The 15,128-nt window shown below is 38.9% G+C and overlaps 1 protein-coding gene across 2 annotated transcripts; it reads right to left on the bottom strand.

The window, feature by feature from the left end:
- Positions 1-1,793: 1,793 nt before the first annotated feature.
- Positions 1,794-14,065, bottom strand: LOC108166850 (calmodulin regulator protein PCP4). 2 transcript variants are annotated; one of them, XM_081615959.1, is made up of 4 exons: positions 13,946-14,065; positions 5,579-5,630; positions 3,217-3,249; positions 1,794-1,921 (listed from the first exon to the last, which is right to left on the bottom strand). In XM_081615959.1, exons 1-4 carry the CDS (start codon positions 13,952-13,954, stop codon positions 1,794-1,796), a joined length of 222 nt encoding a protein of 73 aa, XP_081472085.1. In that variant the 5' UTR covers positions 13,955-14,065. The 2 variants fall into 2 exon arrangements, with proteins under 2 accessions (XP_081472085.1, XP_081472086.1); XM_081615960.1 differs by lacking the exon at positions 3,217-3,249.
- Positions 14,066-15,128: the final 1,063 nt, after the last annotated feature.

The raw sequence follows: 15,128 nt of genomic DNA, 5'->3' as shown, positions 1-15,128 counted from the left end.
AGCTGCAGGTCAGAAATGACTAAGAATGTGAAGCGACAGTCATAGTACTGGATCAAGGTGCATTTCTGTAACACTAGGCATTGTTCATGGACTTTCGTTGGATTTCAAACTCATTTTACCTAAGCTGTTAACTACACCAACTCACCTAAGTTTGTCGGCTACATCAGGATCTTGCTGGGGCTGAATGTGTTTTAAGTTGGACCGGTATCACAGTATAATTGGAAACTTCCACTTTGTTATCCGTGATTTGATTATTATTGGGCTTATAGACAAGTACATGTGAGTGAAAATTCAAACAACCTGCTAGTTTGGAGAGATAAAAAGTAAACTAAAAGATTTATGAAGAAATTTAACTGGGGTGCCAAAGGGTTGGAACCCAGAGTTCTGATGCTAAAAATTAGCATCAATGCTAAAGTCAGCTACAATGTACTCAAGAGCATGTAGAGTCACAAGCATGTTGACATGGACTTACTCCATTCAGTGTGTTCAGCTAAAATTAGCCAAAATGCTAATGCTAGCCTAAATGCTGTCAGTAGCATGTGGGGCATCACTTACGTTCAGTATACTAAAAATAACTAATACTTAGAAAACAGCTAAAATCCTTATTATTGCTCTAACTATTGCGAGGCAGTGAAATGCTAATTAATGCACTGCCTTGCATATTTGTTAAAATTATGTTGTGATAGTATAATGTGAAAAAAATCGAGCTCCTATTCCATCTCCCAGTATTAACTGCAGAAATACACCGTTCAGTCAGAAACAACCAATCAGAGCCAAGAGGAGGGTCTTAGCACACACTTGTCCCCCTTTGCTGTTTGCTATGCTAAAGCAGGTTCACCACAACGTAGCCTGCTACAAATGCAAAGGCTCGTTAGCATGGCCACCAATGACAGACGGCGGATAAACGGTTTCCCTGAAACTGCAAGTTGTTTTTCTATTTAGCACATCGAGCAGCGAGTACATGAGATTGATGGACAGCACTAAGATACTCTTCATGACTCTAATTGGTTGTTTTTGACCAGGAGTGGTGCATTTTTGCAGCTGTAATCCTGTCTGACTTCCTCATAATGCCAACACAGACATTGACATTTTGCCTTAACTAGTTGTGAAGCAAAGGAAAGCAACTGACTCATCAGCGTTTTTTAAATTTCTTTATTTGTGATTTTTTTCTTCTTCTTTTATGCATGTGTGCAAGCTTGCGTGCATAACTCTGTGTGTTTGTAAACTAAACATATACAGGAAAACTACAGGAACATTGAATCAGTTATGTCACAGCAGCAAAACACAACAACACACACCAGGAATTACGACATGACGCACACAGTGTTTGACAGCTGTGATGATGTTAAAGGGGCAGCAGAACGTTCACATCAGAACAACACAACGGCGTGAAAGTAAAAGCTGAGGCTGCTCATAGTTATAGCTACTCAGACATTCAGTGGATTTCTTTATTAAACCATTTATAATCTGAACTGCCAGCGACTTTGTTCTCCAATTATTCCCAATTATTTGCTACGTGTAAATTTGCACCTTACACGGTTCTATAAGACTCAACAAGAATGACCCATTCAGAGTGAAAACTGACCAACCCAATGATGCTTATATCAGGTGTTTTAGTGTTTGTAAAATGTACAGACTTTTACAGTGATATTTCCCCACCCACCCTCACCTCCAGGACCCCCTCATCCCCCATCTCAGCCTTCTCGCCTCGCAGCTCTGGACAGTGCAGCAGTTTGATCGACATGCAAAACCGAGACCATATCAGGAGAGCGACGAGTCTGACGACGTTTGCTCTACGACTTCACATCCTGCTTCTTTTTCTGGAATTTTCTGAACTGACACTGGATAGCCACGGCGGCCCTCTGCGTCTCGGGGTCGTCCATGTCGATGTCAAAGTCCTGGGGGACGTTGTTCTTTCCGTCTGGGGTAGACAGGAAGGGAAAGAGTGAAAAGACATGCTGACCCATTCCAGACCCGGAGTGACCGCATATCTGCGGACAAATGTCCAAACCTAAATGAACCCAGATATTTACATACACTGAATTTAAGAGAAAATCTTGTTTTCCTCAACTGTCCGACATTAAATCAGACTCATTGTTGAAGGGAAAGAAACTCATTAAACAAAATATGACATTCTTACATTTGGTGAACTGTGTATTCAGCTTGAACGACTAGATTTTGGGAAATGAAAAGAAACTTCTTTTATGGTTTAAATATAGATGTAGAAAAATTTATTCCAAACTGTCATTTTATAAACAATGCTGAGCCAAAAATACTCAGTGAATGAAAAAAGAAGTGTCTGAATGAAACATTAGACATCTAGGTGTCAGAACTGGTGAATCACTTCAGCTTCATTCAAAATATCTTTATGTTGAGTGGAACACAGTGTAATGACAGTGAAGAAGAAAACAGGAGCCGTTTGTTAGACACAAGACGTGTCTATGAACAGAAATTTAACATGCAGCCATTTAACATGCAGTAAACAAAGATATCTCCAAAAGAACCCGGAACTTAAAATAAGGAAACATTTTAAATTATTTTATTCTGTTTTCTTCTAAAGCAAACAGCTTAAGCTCTCGTGTTTGCATCTTCACACCACAGTTTTCTCCAGACATTTCGCAGAGTTACAGTCTGTAATGACGAGATATTTAAATTTTTTTGGCCATTCTTGAATCCTTTCGATGAAGGTTTCCCGTTGGGTGACGAGTGGCCCGTGTTTGAGTCCAGAGGCTTGTGAGCTGCAGAGATTCACGGATCTCGGAGCTCCAAAACCAAGCAGAGCCGCCTGCTTGGTTTACAGTAGATTTGGTCCCTCATCTTTTAAAACTTACATTTTTCAGTTTCATAAAGAGTGTTGACTGACCAAATAGCCCCAGTTTCTAAGGGATATCCCGTCTGAAACTTTGGGGCTGATCAACATGCATTTTGTAAAATTCCAGTCAAGCAAAGCCTCATTCTTTGTGCTTCAAAGGGTAAACACAGCGCACACGTTAAACTTAAGGCAGTGTTGATTGTTCACACATGCAAAATGTGATCAATAGATCAGAAAATATTCTGCATTTAGATCCGCGGCTTCACCGCTTCCTCTGTAATGTCTGTTCATGCATCACAGTGGGTCGTACAGTGCAGAGCTCCATGCATGCTGTGCTGGTCCTGGTGAAAGTGGCCCATTTGGCTGTAAAAGGGATTTTTTTCCCCCCCAAACGGTTTACTCACGTTTAGACGGAGCCTTTTGCTGGCCCTGCGTTGCTTGGATGACAATAAAAACAAAACCATATTTCAGAATCGCAGGGCAGACTCTCAAAACACGCACAGACTCTTCCCAACAGTCCCGTCTTCTCTGGAAGGCCAAAGGTCATCTCACTTTAGCTGGACTTCAGAGACCTGGCACACTTATCCAACACCCTTTGGAAAATAATTTTAAAGAGGGTTTGTGTGAGATTTAGTTATTTTTAATAGAGCTCTATCAATTAAAAAGGATTGGATTTTACCAGAGAGATGCACTAAGACGTCAGCTGGTGAAGGGAACCAGCGGATCGTTCACTTGATTGGAAATGGTACGTATGTATTGCACAAAATGCCTAGGAAAAGAACTGTTTATTACCTTTACATTTAAAAGCATCGACTGATTCTTTTGCATTTTTGGGCCAAAGTTACTAGAACACATTGGAGGGTCTAAAAGAGCCACGTGGAACTCTGCAGCCGCTCCCTGCTTCAGGGAATATTCAGGTTTATTAATTAACTGCACACCATTGGCGTGGTTAGCATTGCTAGCAGTAAAATAAAGGCTGAAGATAGTTCAGAATGAGAATTTTCTTTCATTCCGTCTTTGCTTATAAGATTGTACTTAAAGAAACAGTTCCTAAATGCAGACACAAATAAAAAATAAAAAAACTTTCATTCCCAGAATCAGAAGAAAAATTCAGCAAAATTGCATTTGATTTGATTATAAAACATCAGATTTTTTTTTTTTATTATTATTCTTTTTTATTTTGTGTAACATGTCAGAGTACCTTGCATTTAGCTCAATATCGGCAACTCGAAACCACGTCATGGAAGAAAACAAGAAAGATGACAAAAATAAGCACATTTCACACTTGTGGGAAATTGAATCAGCCGTCTCAGATCTCTCCCCATCGCCTCTGGGACGTGTGCCTGCGGGATGAACCTGTGCTGTAACGCCCCTTATCTACTGGGACAGAAACCCAATTGAGCAGCGGTCCTCTCAGGTTTATCAGAGAGAAGAGACGTGCTCCTCCTCCAGGTGTGCTTCTCTCAGTGGGCTGAGGTGATGGAGTCATTCAGCTGCCACTGACCTGCTGCATGCATTGTGTTAGCAGAAAGCTCTCTTGAAGACGCTGAGAGAATTACAACAGGAGATTTCGTAGTGTATTGATATGGAAAATAATTTAGCGACAGTAGCTGTGTTTTTATTGACCACAGAATTGAATTAATTGGAAAAATGTAAGTTTTTTAATAAAAAGTTTTTGTGCTAGGATCAGGTGCTTTTTTTTTTTTTTTTTTTTTGTCCGCATCAACATTAGTGTATTTCACTAAACTGCAATAGAAACACTTTCTTTGCATCACGAGTCATGCGATCAATAGCAGGATGTTACCGCTGGCGGAAATGACGAAGACGACGACAGGAAGTGGTGGGAGGACGACGTTTTTTAATGAGGGACCAAACGTGTTTCTTATTCAGTGGAAACACGGCAATTGCGAAATTTCTGGTGTTTTGTGCACATTTGTAATAGAAACGTGCGGAAAAATCTCACTGAAGGAATAAAAGTATTTGCGGTTATGAGACAAGAAATCCCACTAGAGGTGGACGGTTGTTCGTTTGTGTGAAACAAACTCGAATTTTAGTTTTTATTACATAAAATTAAATACTGTAGGAGAAAGAAGTTTTTCTTGTCTGTTCATAAAAGTCAATAAGCTTCAAATCTTTGGATTTAACGGCAAAAAATAAGATAAAAATATAATAAATATCAGCTGCACTGAAACGTGACCATGTTTTAGCTCATAAGTGAATGAAAGAATGTCTTAAAGGTGCAGTTCAAAGAACATTTTTATAAAACCTAAGCAATATCAAAGGGTTTTGTTTTACAAAAATCTTAAGAGTATAAAAATTACACCATAATTTAAAAACCACAAAAGGTGGAAATTATGCGACCTGTTATTAGTATTTGCTGATTCTTGATAGTTTTGTGATTCAAATGAGGCTGGAAGCAAAATAATTCACAAACGAAATGTTTTACTACATCAGCAAAACTTGGATAAAAAACCCCCTAAAGCATCTAGTAATGGAAAAACTGAACAGAAACAGACCAAGAAACTCAGGAACAGGAGAGACAGAAAACAGGAACTAAAGCGAACCACACAGAAATAAAAACAGGAAACTGGAAAGGAGAATCTCTAAATGCCACCTAGACCAAAACAAAACAATTACAGAATTATACAAAAACAATCCTCATCATCATCACTCTTAGTTTCAACCAGAAAGTTTTTCCAGAAGGGCCTTTTGTTCTCGATCCGTACCAAACCAAAACGAGAATAAAACATGGCGCTCTGAACATACCGTGGCCAGCAGATGGCTTGGTGTTTCCAGTCATTGCTCCGGGTGTTTTCCTCTGTAGAGTCAAAGAAGGAAGGAAAATGTTTTCAACATTTAGGGAGACAAAGAAAAAAAAAAAACAGAGCCAGGTATGAACTCAAGATTTTTCTCTCTAAGACATATAGTTATTCTAGCATGTTTAAAATTAAATCCAAACTTGGTTAAAACTTTTAGAGGTCATTGTGGTTTTTAAGTGATTTTCAAAACCAAGAGGCAGCCCAAGTATTTTTACTCATTTGTGCTGCATATCAGTGATATTCGATGGGCAAAACATTTCCAGTGAGGCGTTTGTTTCACACTGCGAGTTCCCCCTATTGTTAACCAAGGTGCACAGAGAAATCAGCTGGTGTGACCACTATTGGGTGATTGGTCCCGACTGATGAACAGAACTTCAGAAATCTATTGTTTTCGTTCCGATCACTGAACAAACCAGCGCTTGTGGCCAACAGCAGCAGGTAGAAGGTCGATAAAATCCAACCGAAATGGAAAAAACCTCCCAATAAAGGAAGTACAGACTTCTGCTTTCTTTCATTGTTTTCATTAATAATACAGGGAGAGAGGGAAACGGTTTAAACAAACCCTTTCCTGAATAGATTTGAAGATTTGGTCCTGTGTTAGAAACCAAATACCACTCACAGTTTGAAGCGATCACAACTGACCAGGACTGCTGATCATTCACCAATGTTGAGTTTGAATGGAGTGTTACAGACTGTGTGTTATTCTTCCTACAACGCCCGTCAAACAGGCTCTAAATATGGATTTAATTATTATGGATTATTAAAAAGCATCCATTGTGGACATGAATTGGGACTCCACCAGAAAACTGGCAGGTTGAATTTATTACAGCAAAGTTTCTCTATTTGAACCTCTGAATGTACAGAATTTAGAGATTGTTGTCTGTTTATGAAAGCACTTTACAGTTAATATCTGGTCATATAATATTTTACTCCATGGATATGAAGACATTTTGTTGTGTTAATTACCAGACCTGTCAGACTTCCCCTGCTCTGAGTATTTATGTATTTCAGTGATTCTTGAGAATAGGGACAAAATGGGTTTTAATTTTCCCTTTTTTTTATCATTATTTCTCAACCTTATGTATGCAAATATGATGAATTATGTTTTGGAAATGTAAAGATGCTAAGGTGCAAGTTCCCAGTTGCAACATTTTTTTTTAAATTACATTTTTAATCAACCTGACCCAGAACTTTGTCATCACAATCTGACAAAAATAAATATAAAATGATTTTTAAAATACCATATTAGTGATATCTTTGCTCGTTTTACAGACAAGAAACAAAATAAATATTATTTAAAACAAAAAACAAAAAGTCCATCTGATGGAGTTGACACTTCATGATGGAGTTGACACAGAACTGAAGGTGGTGACAAACTAGTGAGTAAAATGAAAAACTTGGTATATGTGAAGTATTGCAATTTATGTAAAATACATTAAAATGAATTAATTGCACATTTAAGTGAGATTTGTCAACAATTTCACTGAAAGAGTCACAAAAACTGATGGAGTTGACATCTGACGGAGTTGACGAAATGCCAAACTACCTCAATTTATATGATGTTATTCTGAAGGAGGCCATATTGTAGCTAATCAGGTCCATGAAATCTTTACAGTATCCTAAAATTAAGCTTTTATTTCACAAAATTTCATCAAAGTTTTGTAAATCGTCAGTTACGGAGTTGATGCATCATGGTTGTGACAAACAACTTAGGAATTAAAAGAAGAAAAAAACTAAAGAATAACTTAAGGTAACCAGAGCTAACTGGCCCTCTTAGCAAAGGAAGAGAAAGGAAGTGGTCATGGGGTCCTCAGAAGTTCTGGTGCCCCCCAAAAATACCAGATTTTTAAAAAAATTCTTTTCATTTCTGACGGTGTTGACAAAAACTAGGGACAAATTTCAATGGAGTTGGAAAATATATTTAAAAAATTTTTTAATTCAATTTATTGATACCTTTATAATTATTTATGTGACTACTTATACTTAATTGTCATAATATATAATTTTAGTATTTCTTTATTTGTTTTAAACTATTATAATGTATTGAGTTCTGCTCCTGGACAAGGGATTTTACAGGCATCATCTACAATGTTCAAAATTAAAAAATATTCAGCAAATACCTGGAAAATATACATTGTTGTGCTCACATGACCCAGGTTAGTTTAGTCAGATTTTTGAAAAATATATATTTTGTGTATATTTTATTACAATTTTGTGCTTCATCCATAGGACCTGTTTTGTCCCTGTTCTCAAGAATCACTGTGTAATATTCAGTAAATTAGGCCTGATGAGTCTTAAAAGTACCTTTTGAAAAATAACCTTAAGCGTACTTTTTAATAAGCCCACATTTCTAATTTTAAAAATATGTGGGGGTGGGGGTTATTGGTCTGATGTAAGATTCTACTTTTTAATTTGTTTTCATTAGCTATAAGTGGAAACGTATTAATAGAAATAAAGGCTTTCAAACATCCATCTGTGTGTAATCAATCTACATAATGTATTTCACTTAGTCATAAATCTACTAAAACAAATGGGCTTTACAATAATCTAATTTATTGAATGGATCTCGTCGATAACATTACATTTGCTCATAAATAATTAACCACCATTCATTCCAGGAAGGTTAGGAAAAGTAACTTATTGAGTACGGTTGATTATAGTTCTTAAGGAGAAATACTGAAACCAACACAGACTTCTCAAAGTTTGAAACCGCAGCTTTTGAATCCAGAACCCATCTGACAGCGAGTTTCAGACGTCCAGCATTTGCAAAGTAATCTCGTTTGCGTCAAGTAAGACCAGTGGCGCAACTACACATTATTCAGGTGGATGCGAAAACATAGATCGCCCCCTCCAGACGGGGTTTTGGCGCCCCGTCTGGTGCTGCGCCCCTATGCGTTGCATACCCTGCATATCCACTTTTTGCGCCACTGAGTAAGACAACTAATACGTCCTTGAGACTACTCAGTTTATACAAAAGCGCCACTAAGGTTGAACATTGAACAGGCGTCACGTGATATGAAGCGAATCATTTTTAACAGATGGTTTCCAGCTGAGATCGTCGTTTCATCTCACAATGTTTGACTTGAATTATTAACTCCGCGCTTTCACTTCCAAATGCCAAAGCACTTCTGATGTGTGCGAGTCAAAACGAGAACAAAGTCAAAGTAAGACCCGACATCTGCCTCCCGCTCCATCACGAGATGGAAGCAGTGCGAGCAGAGGAGGTTTGTTTGGCATGCAAAAAAATAAAAAATAAATAAAAATCAAAGCTAGGTTGTGCCGTTGGGACTCAGGGCGTCATGCCGACTTTCATCTGCTTAATATGCGCTGTGGTGATCAGTCGACAGACAGACAGACAGACAGACAGACAGACAGACAGAGAGAGAGAGAGAGAGAGAGAGAGAGAGAGAGAGAGAGAGAGAGAGACAGACAGACAGACAGACAGAGAGAGAGAGAGAGAGAGAGACGCTGCGCAACCAAAACATTTGTTATTTTGGTTGTTCATCAGAAAAATGATCCGGGTGAGAAAAGTGACTTGGTCTTCCATCGCTGTTGCTTGCGGATTCTGCTTGCGCGTCCAACATACGAGCGAGCCGGAAACGCGTGAGCACAAAGGTTCCGGCAGAAGGTCTCCAATGAAAAACTGCCATGGAAACATCCGGGTGTAGAAGTAAAAGTTGAGTCAGCGTGGTCTGATCTTCTCCTGCACAAATGAGTCGTGTTGGTTTAACGATTGCTGACGGGAACTGGTCAAATGAATAAACCACCTTGCTGGTGTGTGGCTATTTTTGGTTCTTTTACATGGACTCCCCAGGGAGACGCACCGCGCTGCACTCAGGATCTATTAAGAATTTAACAAGGAGAAAGAAAATGTAGGTCAGCGGCAGCTCATCCCAGCGCCGTCTCTGCTCCGGAGCGGCTCCCCCCCTCTCCCCCTCCCAGCGGCGGACTGGAAACGGGACGGCAGCGAGGCCAGGATGCGGTGGCTGATTGAACGATGGGCCGTCGTCCTCTGGTCAATAATTCATTCCACCTCAAAGGCAGTTTTAAAACATTTAGACAGGACACCACACACAGTTAGTTACAGATCGGGTTAAAAATAGAATTTAAAGATAAGAATAGATCTTGTTTGAGCTGAAAGAAAAGAATAAAAATTTTTAAAAAAAAAGAGCACATACTGAAACAACCGACTCAAACGGGACTGGGCCTTGTACTCCACAGTTTATTTGCTACATACTTATATCGTACCGTTTGACAACAGCTTGGGTGTTGGCTACACGGTTTGATGGCAGGGTTTAAACATCCAGTTTTGACCAAGAAGCAGATTAAATAAAGTACTCAGCCTTTATTTTATCAGTTAGTTCATCAAGCATGAGCCTCTTTCAGAACGGTACGGCCCACATTAGCTGCTTTCTGCCATTTAACATTTGCATGTATAAAACTGCGCCACGAGCGAGTTGTGTGTTCATTTTCATGAATACTTCATGAGGGTGTAGCCTTGCATATGATTGTGTTTATTTCGCAAACGATCACTGCTTTCTGTTTTTTTTTCTGTCAAAAGTTTGAGCAGAGAAACAAATAAAAAGCAGAAACTCTATCATGTAGTTTGCCTTTAATTTGATCCCGTTTCCTCTGTTTGGCTACTGTTTAAGTAATTACAACAGTCAGATTTATCACTAAAATTGCACAAGTTAGTGTTACTCCATCAGTTAAAAAAAATTTGAGGCAATGAGTTTTCCTAAATTTTATTTTATGTAGAGAACTAATTAGGTTTTAAAAGGAATGATTTGAAATGTTTTTGCTACCGTTATTGCAGGGCTCTGCAAATATGAGCCGTCACCATGGAATTACATTCAATCCCCCCCAGAAAAATCCCAATGAAACATTTTGATGGCTTTGGTATGAATTTATCCATATGGTTCTTTGCGAGAGCTCAAAATTCAATCCCGTTTTGGCAGTATGTACGGCATGATGCGTTCCATCTTAATCTGTTTTGATGATGTACACTGAGCGACGGTTGTCTGTTTGTGCAAAGCCCTGCAGAATCCAAGATTACCTAAAGAACAGGTTTCAGCAGCAGCAAAGCCTGCAGACGGTTTAGATGGATTACGGATCGAACTAGATTAATCTCTATCTTTTAAAGGAGGTCGGGGGGTCGCTCAGTAAATCACTATGAACCATTTCCAAAGCTGTATTCCGAATGTAAACAAAAACATTTTCGATTTCCTGGTTTTTCACGTTCAGTCACATTTTAATCTCTTTAAGATGTTTTGAGTTAGATTGAGGCAATATAAAAGAAATCAATGCGTGAACAGTGTTTGCTACTAACCGTGCAGGTTTTTTTTTTTCTACATTGCTCAGCATCTTTTAACACTCTAATATCATTAGACAAGAAAAAAAAAAGGAGGCCGTTCCTCTTTGGATGATGGAGCTAACGGCTTTGCCAAGTGGTCACCATGCCGCCCCCCTCCAACTCTTAGTGTAATTAAAGTAAAGGCTTTGCTAACGACACAGCAGGACATCTCAAGACCCACTCCACTCCAGAACTGGATGTTTTCATTAAAAATGTTCACAGGAATCTTTTCTCTCATTGCATTCTTTGACGAATTTTAAAGGTGTGAAAGAGAATTTGGTCATTTAATTGTCGAGATGAGTTCAATGTAAAAAAAAATAAAAACACCTTAATGATGTCACATGTGTTGGTGGATGGTCTAATGGCAGGCAGCACTCAACTCCAATTAACCTGCGGTGGAATTACTGCAACATTGTCAGAAAATTACATCTCAATTTCTGGTTGAAAACTTTTTGCCCGGGGAAAGTTCTCATGTGCGGAAATTTGATAGCAAATTATGTCAGCCGCACTAATGGGGAAGTAAAAAATACATCAGTTTTATTGCAGCCTCAGTGTTAATTTGGCAATGTGTGAAATCTCGCCAGCCGCTGAGATTTACAGCGTCACACACGACCAAATTAAAAAGATGGAGGAGGGGGAGAAGACGGATGTTAGACATTAAGTGTCTACAAGCCATGCAAGGAGTTTCTGGTGCAATATGGAAGTTTTTGTGATCTGGCCATTATTCGACATGGAGTTGAAGCAAAGGGTTGTTTTGCATTTACAGCATAATGGACATGGCAGCACAACAGCAGCAATACGAATACACTGAACTTACTTCACCTCTCATTACATTTCCAGACCTTTTTTGCAGCAGTGTTGGACAACTTTGTGATTTTAGTTTAACAATTTTGTAAAAATACGTGAATTAATTCTATAAAATTTGTAAGAGTAGGTGTTTTAAGCAGCAGACTGGTAAGTGTTTTTGTCTAATAATACTTGAACCTTGAAACTTTACACTATTTCACCAGTTTGGATGACAGTTGGATGAGTTCATGACATGGTTATTGTTTTTGAGTATCGTCACAGTATTCCAGGTACTGTGAACAGGAACAGTCTGAACACACAGCTCTGTGGAGCTCCAGCATCGACGATGTGAACTGGGGATGCGATCAGGCTGAGCTGTCAGTTTCCTGTTTGCCAAAGGAAATCGTGTGACTCAAATCAGTCAGGTGGGAATGATGAAGCGATGCAGCTTCTGGTTCATTGGGATAAATTAAAGGCAGAGCTGCAGTACCTTGTTTTTAATATCGGGGGTTTGCTGCTTTTGGAGTGACCAGGGTTTTTTTTTTTTCTCGGATGTTTCATTTTAAGGCTTTTGTGTTTTTATTTAAGTCATTGCTCAATTTGAAGGTTCATTCATGGAACCTTGGAGGTAAAAAATGTCTGATATTGCTGTTGGTATTTCACAGCTGCTAGCAGGAGATGAACATTTTCAACGCAGTTGTCAAAAATGTTGGACAATTAATTTATGTTGAAAAGTATATATGTTTGTAAAAACCCAGCATGGTTTTTGACTCTACCCTACATGTGGGCTGTTATTAAAAAAAACAAGAGGATGTGCATTTCTGGTTGAAATGACGGAACACAGCGCCCCCTACAGGCAACAAACTAAGCTATTTAAGAAAAAATGTTTAACTTCTAAGTAGGAATACTTAACCAGAAAAGAAACAAACTGAAGACTTAATCCTATTTTTTTTCTTTAGGTCTAACATCCATTTCTCTTTGACTTGCACACGGAAGACTAATTATTTAAAATTGAACCACTCAGCTACATTTGGTATCTAAAACCAGGTGGTTCAACTTTCATACCTTGAGTTTTAGATGACTTCTAACACCATTTCAGACCAGAGGAAACGACGGCAGCCATGTTGAATTTCTGTTTCGTTGCTTCTTTGCTTTCACGGAGACGAAAACTAGCCTGGCCAGGTCACGTTTCCACCATTTGTGAGAGTCCCAATGATCATAATGTTCTTTAAAATCCAAACTGAGTCGTAGATTAGGAAACTCATCCATTCTCCCGAGCATTCAAAGTTTCCTGACTTTTATTTGAACGTCACTCTGTAAGAATTGCAGGGAAGAGTAAAGAATAAAACCTCTATTGGATGTTGTGTCACATTGTACAGAAAGCTTAACACCAGACCACAAGCTGCTCCAAGGAGCAGCTGGGATGTTGGAGGAAAAAGATAAAATATGTATCCTCATGCTCTCAGTCAGCGGTGATCCTCAGGGTGAGCAATTCGTGATAAGGTCTTATTGGAGGCTGTGCTCACAAATGCACACTGACAGAATGAGTGTTTTTTTTTTGTGTTTTGTTTCTTCCTCCGGCTTCGCAGTTACTCTGAATAATTCAGTAACTGAGCGGTGTGTGTCTGGAGTCTCCTCTCGCTCCGCTCTCTCTCAGATCCTCCAAAGACAACGTGCAAAGTTTGATTTTTGGACCCCGATAAATGATGCATGAGCGCGGAGGTCGGAGCCATCTCCGCTTCATCACACCGGATCCGGCTTGAAATGTCACGCAGAAACATGTTCAGAACTTTATCGCAATGTTCTGGTAAGGAGTTGTTTGACGTCGACTTGTCCTTCAGATCTGCAGCCACTCGCATAATAATCTTGTGAGCAAATTTTATTCTGATTATAAAGCCAGAAGCACACCGAGTATATGGCTGGATTTTAACTTCTGCTTTCTATCAGCATAAATTTGACATAATTTTAAAGGAAAAGTTCAGTCGGCTCACTGTAAATCGGTTTGTCAGCTAAACTTACAACCACGTAAATAAGATTTATCACTTATAAAGTACAAAATGTCAACACCTGAGCCTGTAGTAGTTCAGCTGACTGCACAAAAGTCAAAGAAAACCTCATAGTCATGAATCTAATTTATAAAATGAGAAGCTTTGCAGCTCAGTGAAAGGCTCTTACCTCACTCATGGCTGAGCTGCGTCTCTCGGTGAGGATTCCAGCTGTGTGTGATGCTGTAGCTCAGGCCAGCTGCTGTAGATTCCCTCTGTGCTTCCATCTGTGTGCAGTGGATGCTTTTATAGTCTGCAGGGCCCCCTGCAGCCCGCAGCACATCCGCAACAATCCAATGAGCAGAGCTCCTCTGTCTGAGGAGCAGCCGTCTGTCCAATCAATCTGCTGCATGTTTGGCTTGTTTTGCAGATTCTGACGTGGTGACAGTGGAAGCTGACAAGATAAAAGTAAAAAAAAAAAAAAAAAAAAAACCTTCTGGTAGCCAAGAACCTGTGGTGAGATAAAAGGAAAAGATATCAGGAACCCCTCACTTTAATGTTTTTGCTTTGCATTAGAAATGGAAAAATAAAGACTGACATGTATATTTAACATTAATTCGTTTTTATAATGTATAATTTTATCAGATGTGTATAAAATGTGCTTATGCAAACATTAGTTTTTGAACCATTAAGCCATTTGAGATTTGGATTTACAAGAAAGTCAATGGTTACTTACAGGGAAATGGCTGTAGGAGGCAGTGCATCACCAATTATCTTCCTGTATGAAACGCACACTGAGAACAGATCATGTAGTTTGTTTTTTTTCCTTTTCTATCAGAGTGATTATCTAAGAGAATGTAAAAGGGAATAACTTCACTTCAACAATCCTGAACGATTCCTTCTTGTTGTGCTACTAACATAATTATCAAAGTGGACAAAGATTCGAGTTTCTTTTAACAAGTCCAAATTTCAATATTGTGATTTTTCTTTTTTTTACAACTCATGCAACCATATATCTACAGATTGTCATCTCACCAAAACCCAACCAGGCATTTAAAGCTACACAAAGAATGGTCACAGAATACAAAACACAAACTAAACAGGACCTTTTTGTATAAAAACCATTTGTCTCATTTAAACGAGTCGACCTGGCAGAAGACAAAACTGGTACTGATGTCATTTCCAGTTTTGAGACGTAAAGACAGCAGGTGATCAGATTTACGTTGCGTTTCTCAGACTGGAAGGGTTTTTACTGAAGGACGCTAAACCTCCGGCAGCCACACTGATAACGGCTGCTCCGTCTTTAAAAACTTCAGGAGTCATTAAAGTTTATATTTAAAAAAACAGTACAAAATTTTATATTATTTAAAATT

This window comes from Poecilia reticulata, chromosome 14 (genome assembly GCF_904066995.2).
Source record: "Poecilia reticulata chromosome 14, P_reticulata-male-v2, whole genome shotgun sequence".
Classification (NCBI taxonomy): Eukaryota; Metazoa; Chordata; class Actinopteri; order Cyprinodontiformes; family Poeciliidae; genus Poecilia; species Poecilia reticulata.
Note: the sequence above shows the minus strand (reverse complement) of the source record. Positions and strands in the feature narration are given on the sequence as shown.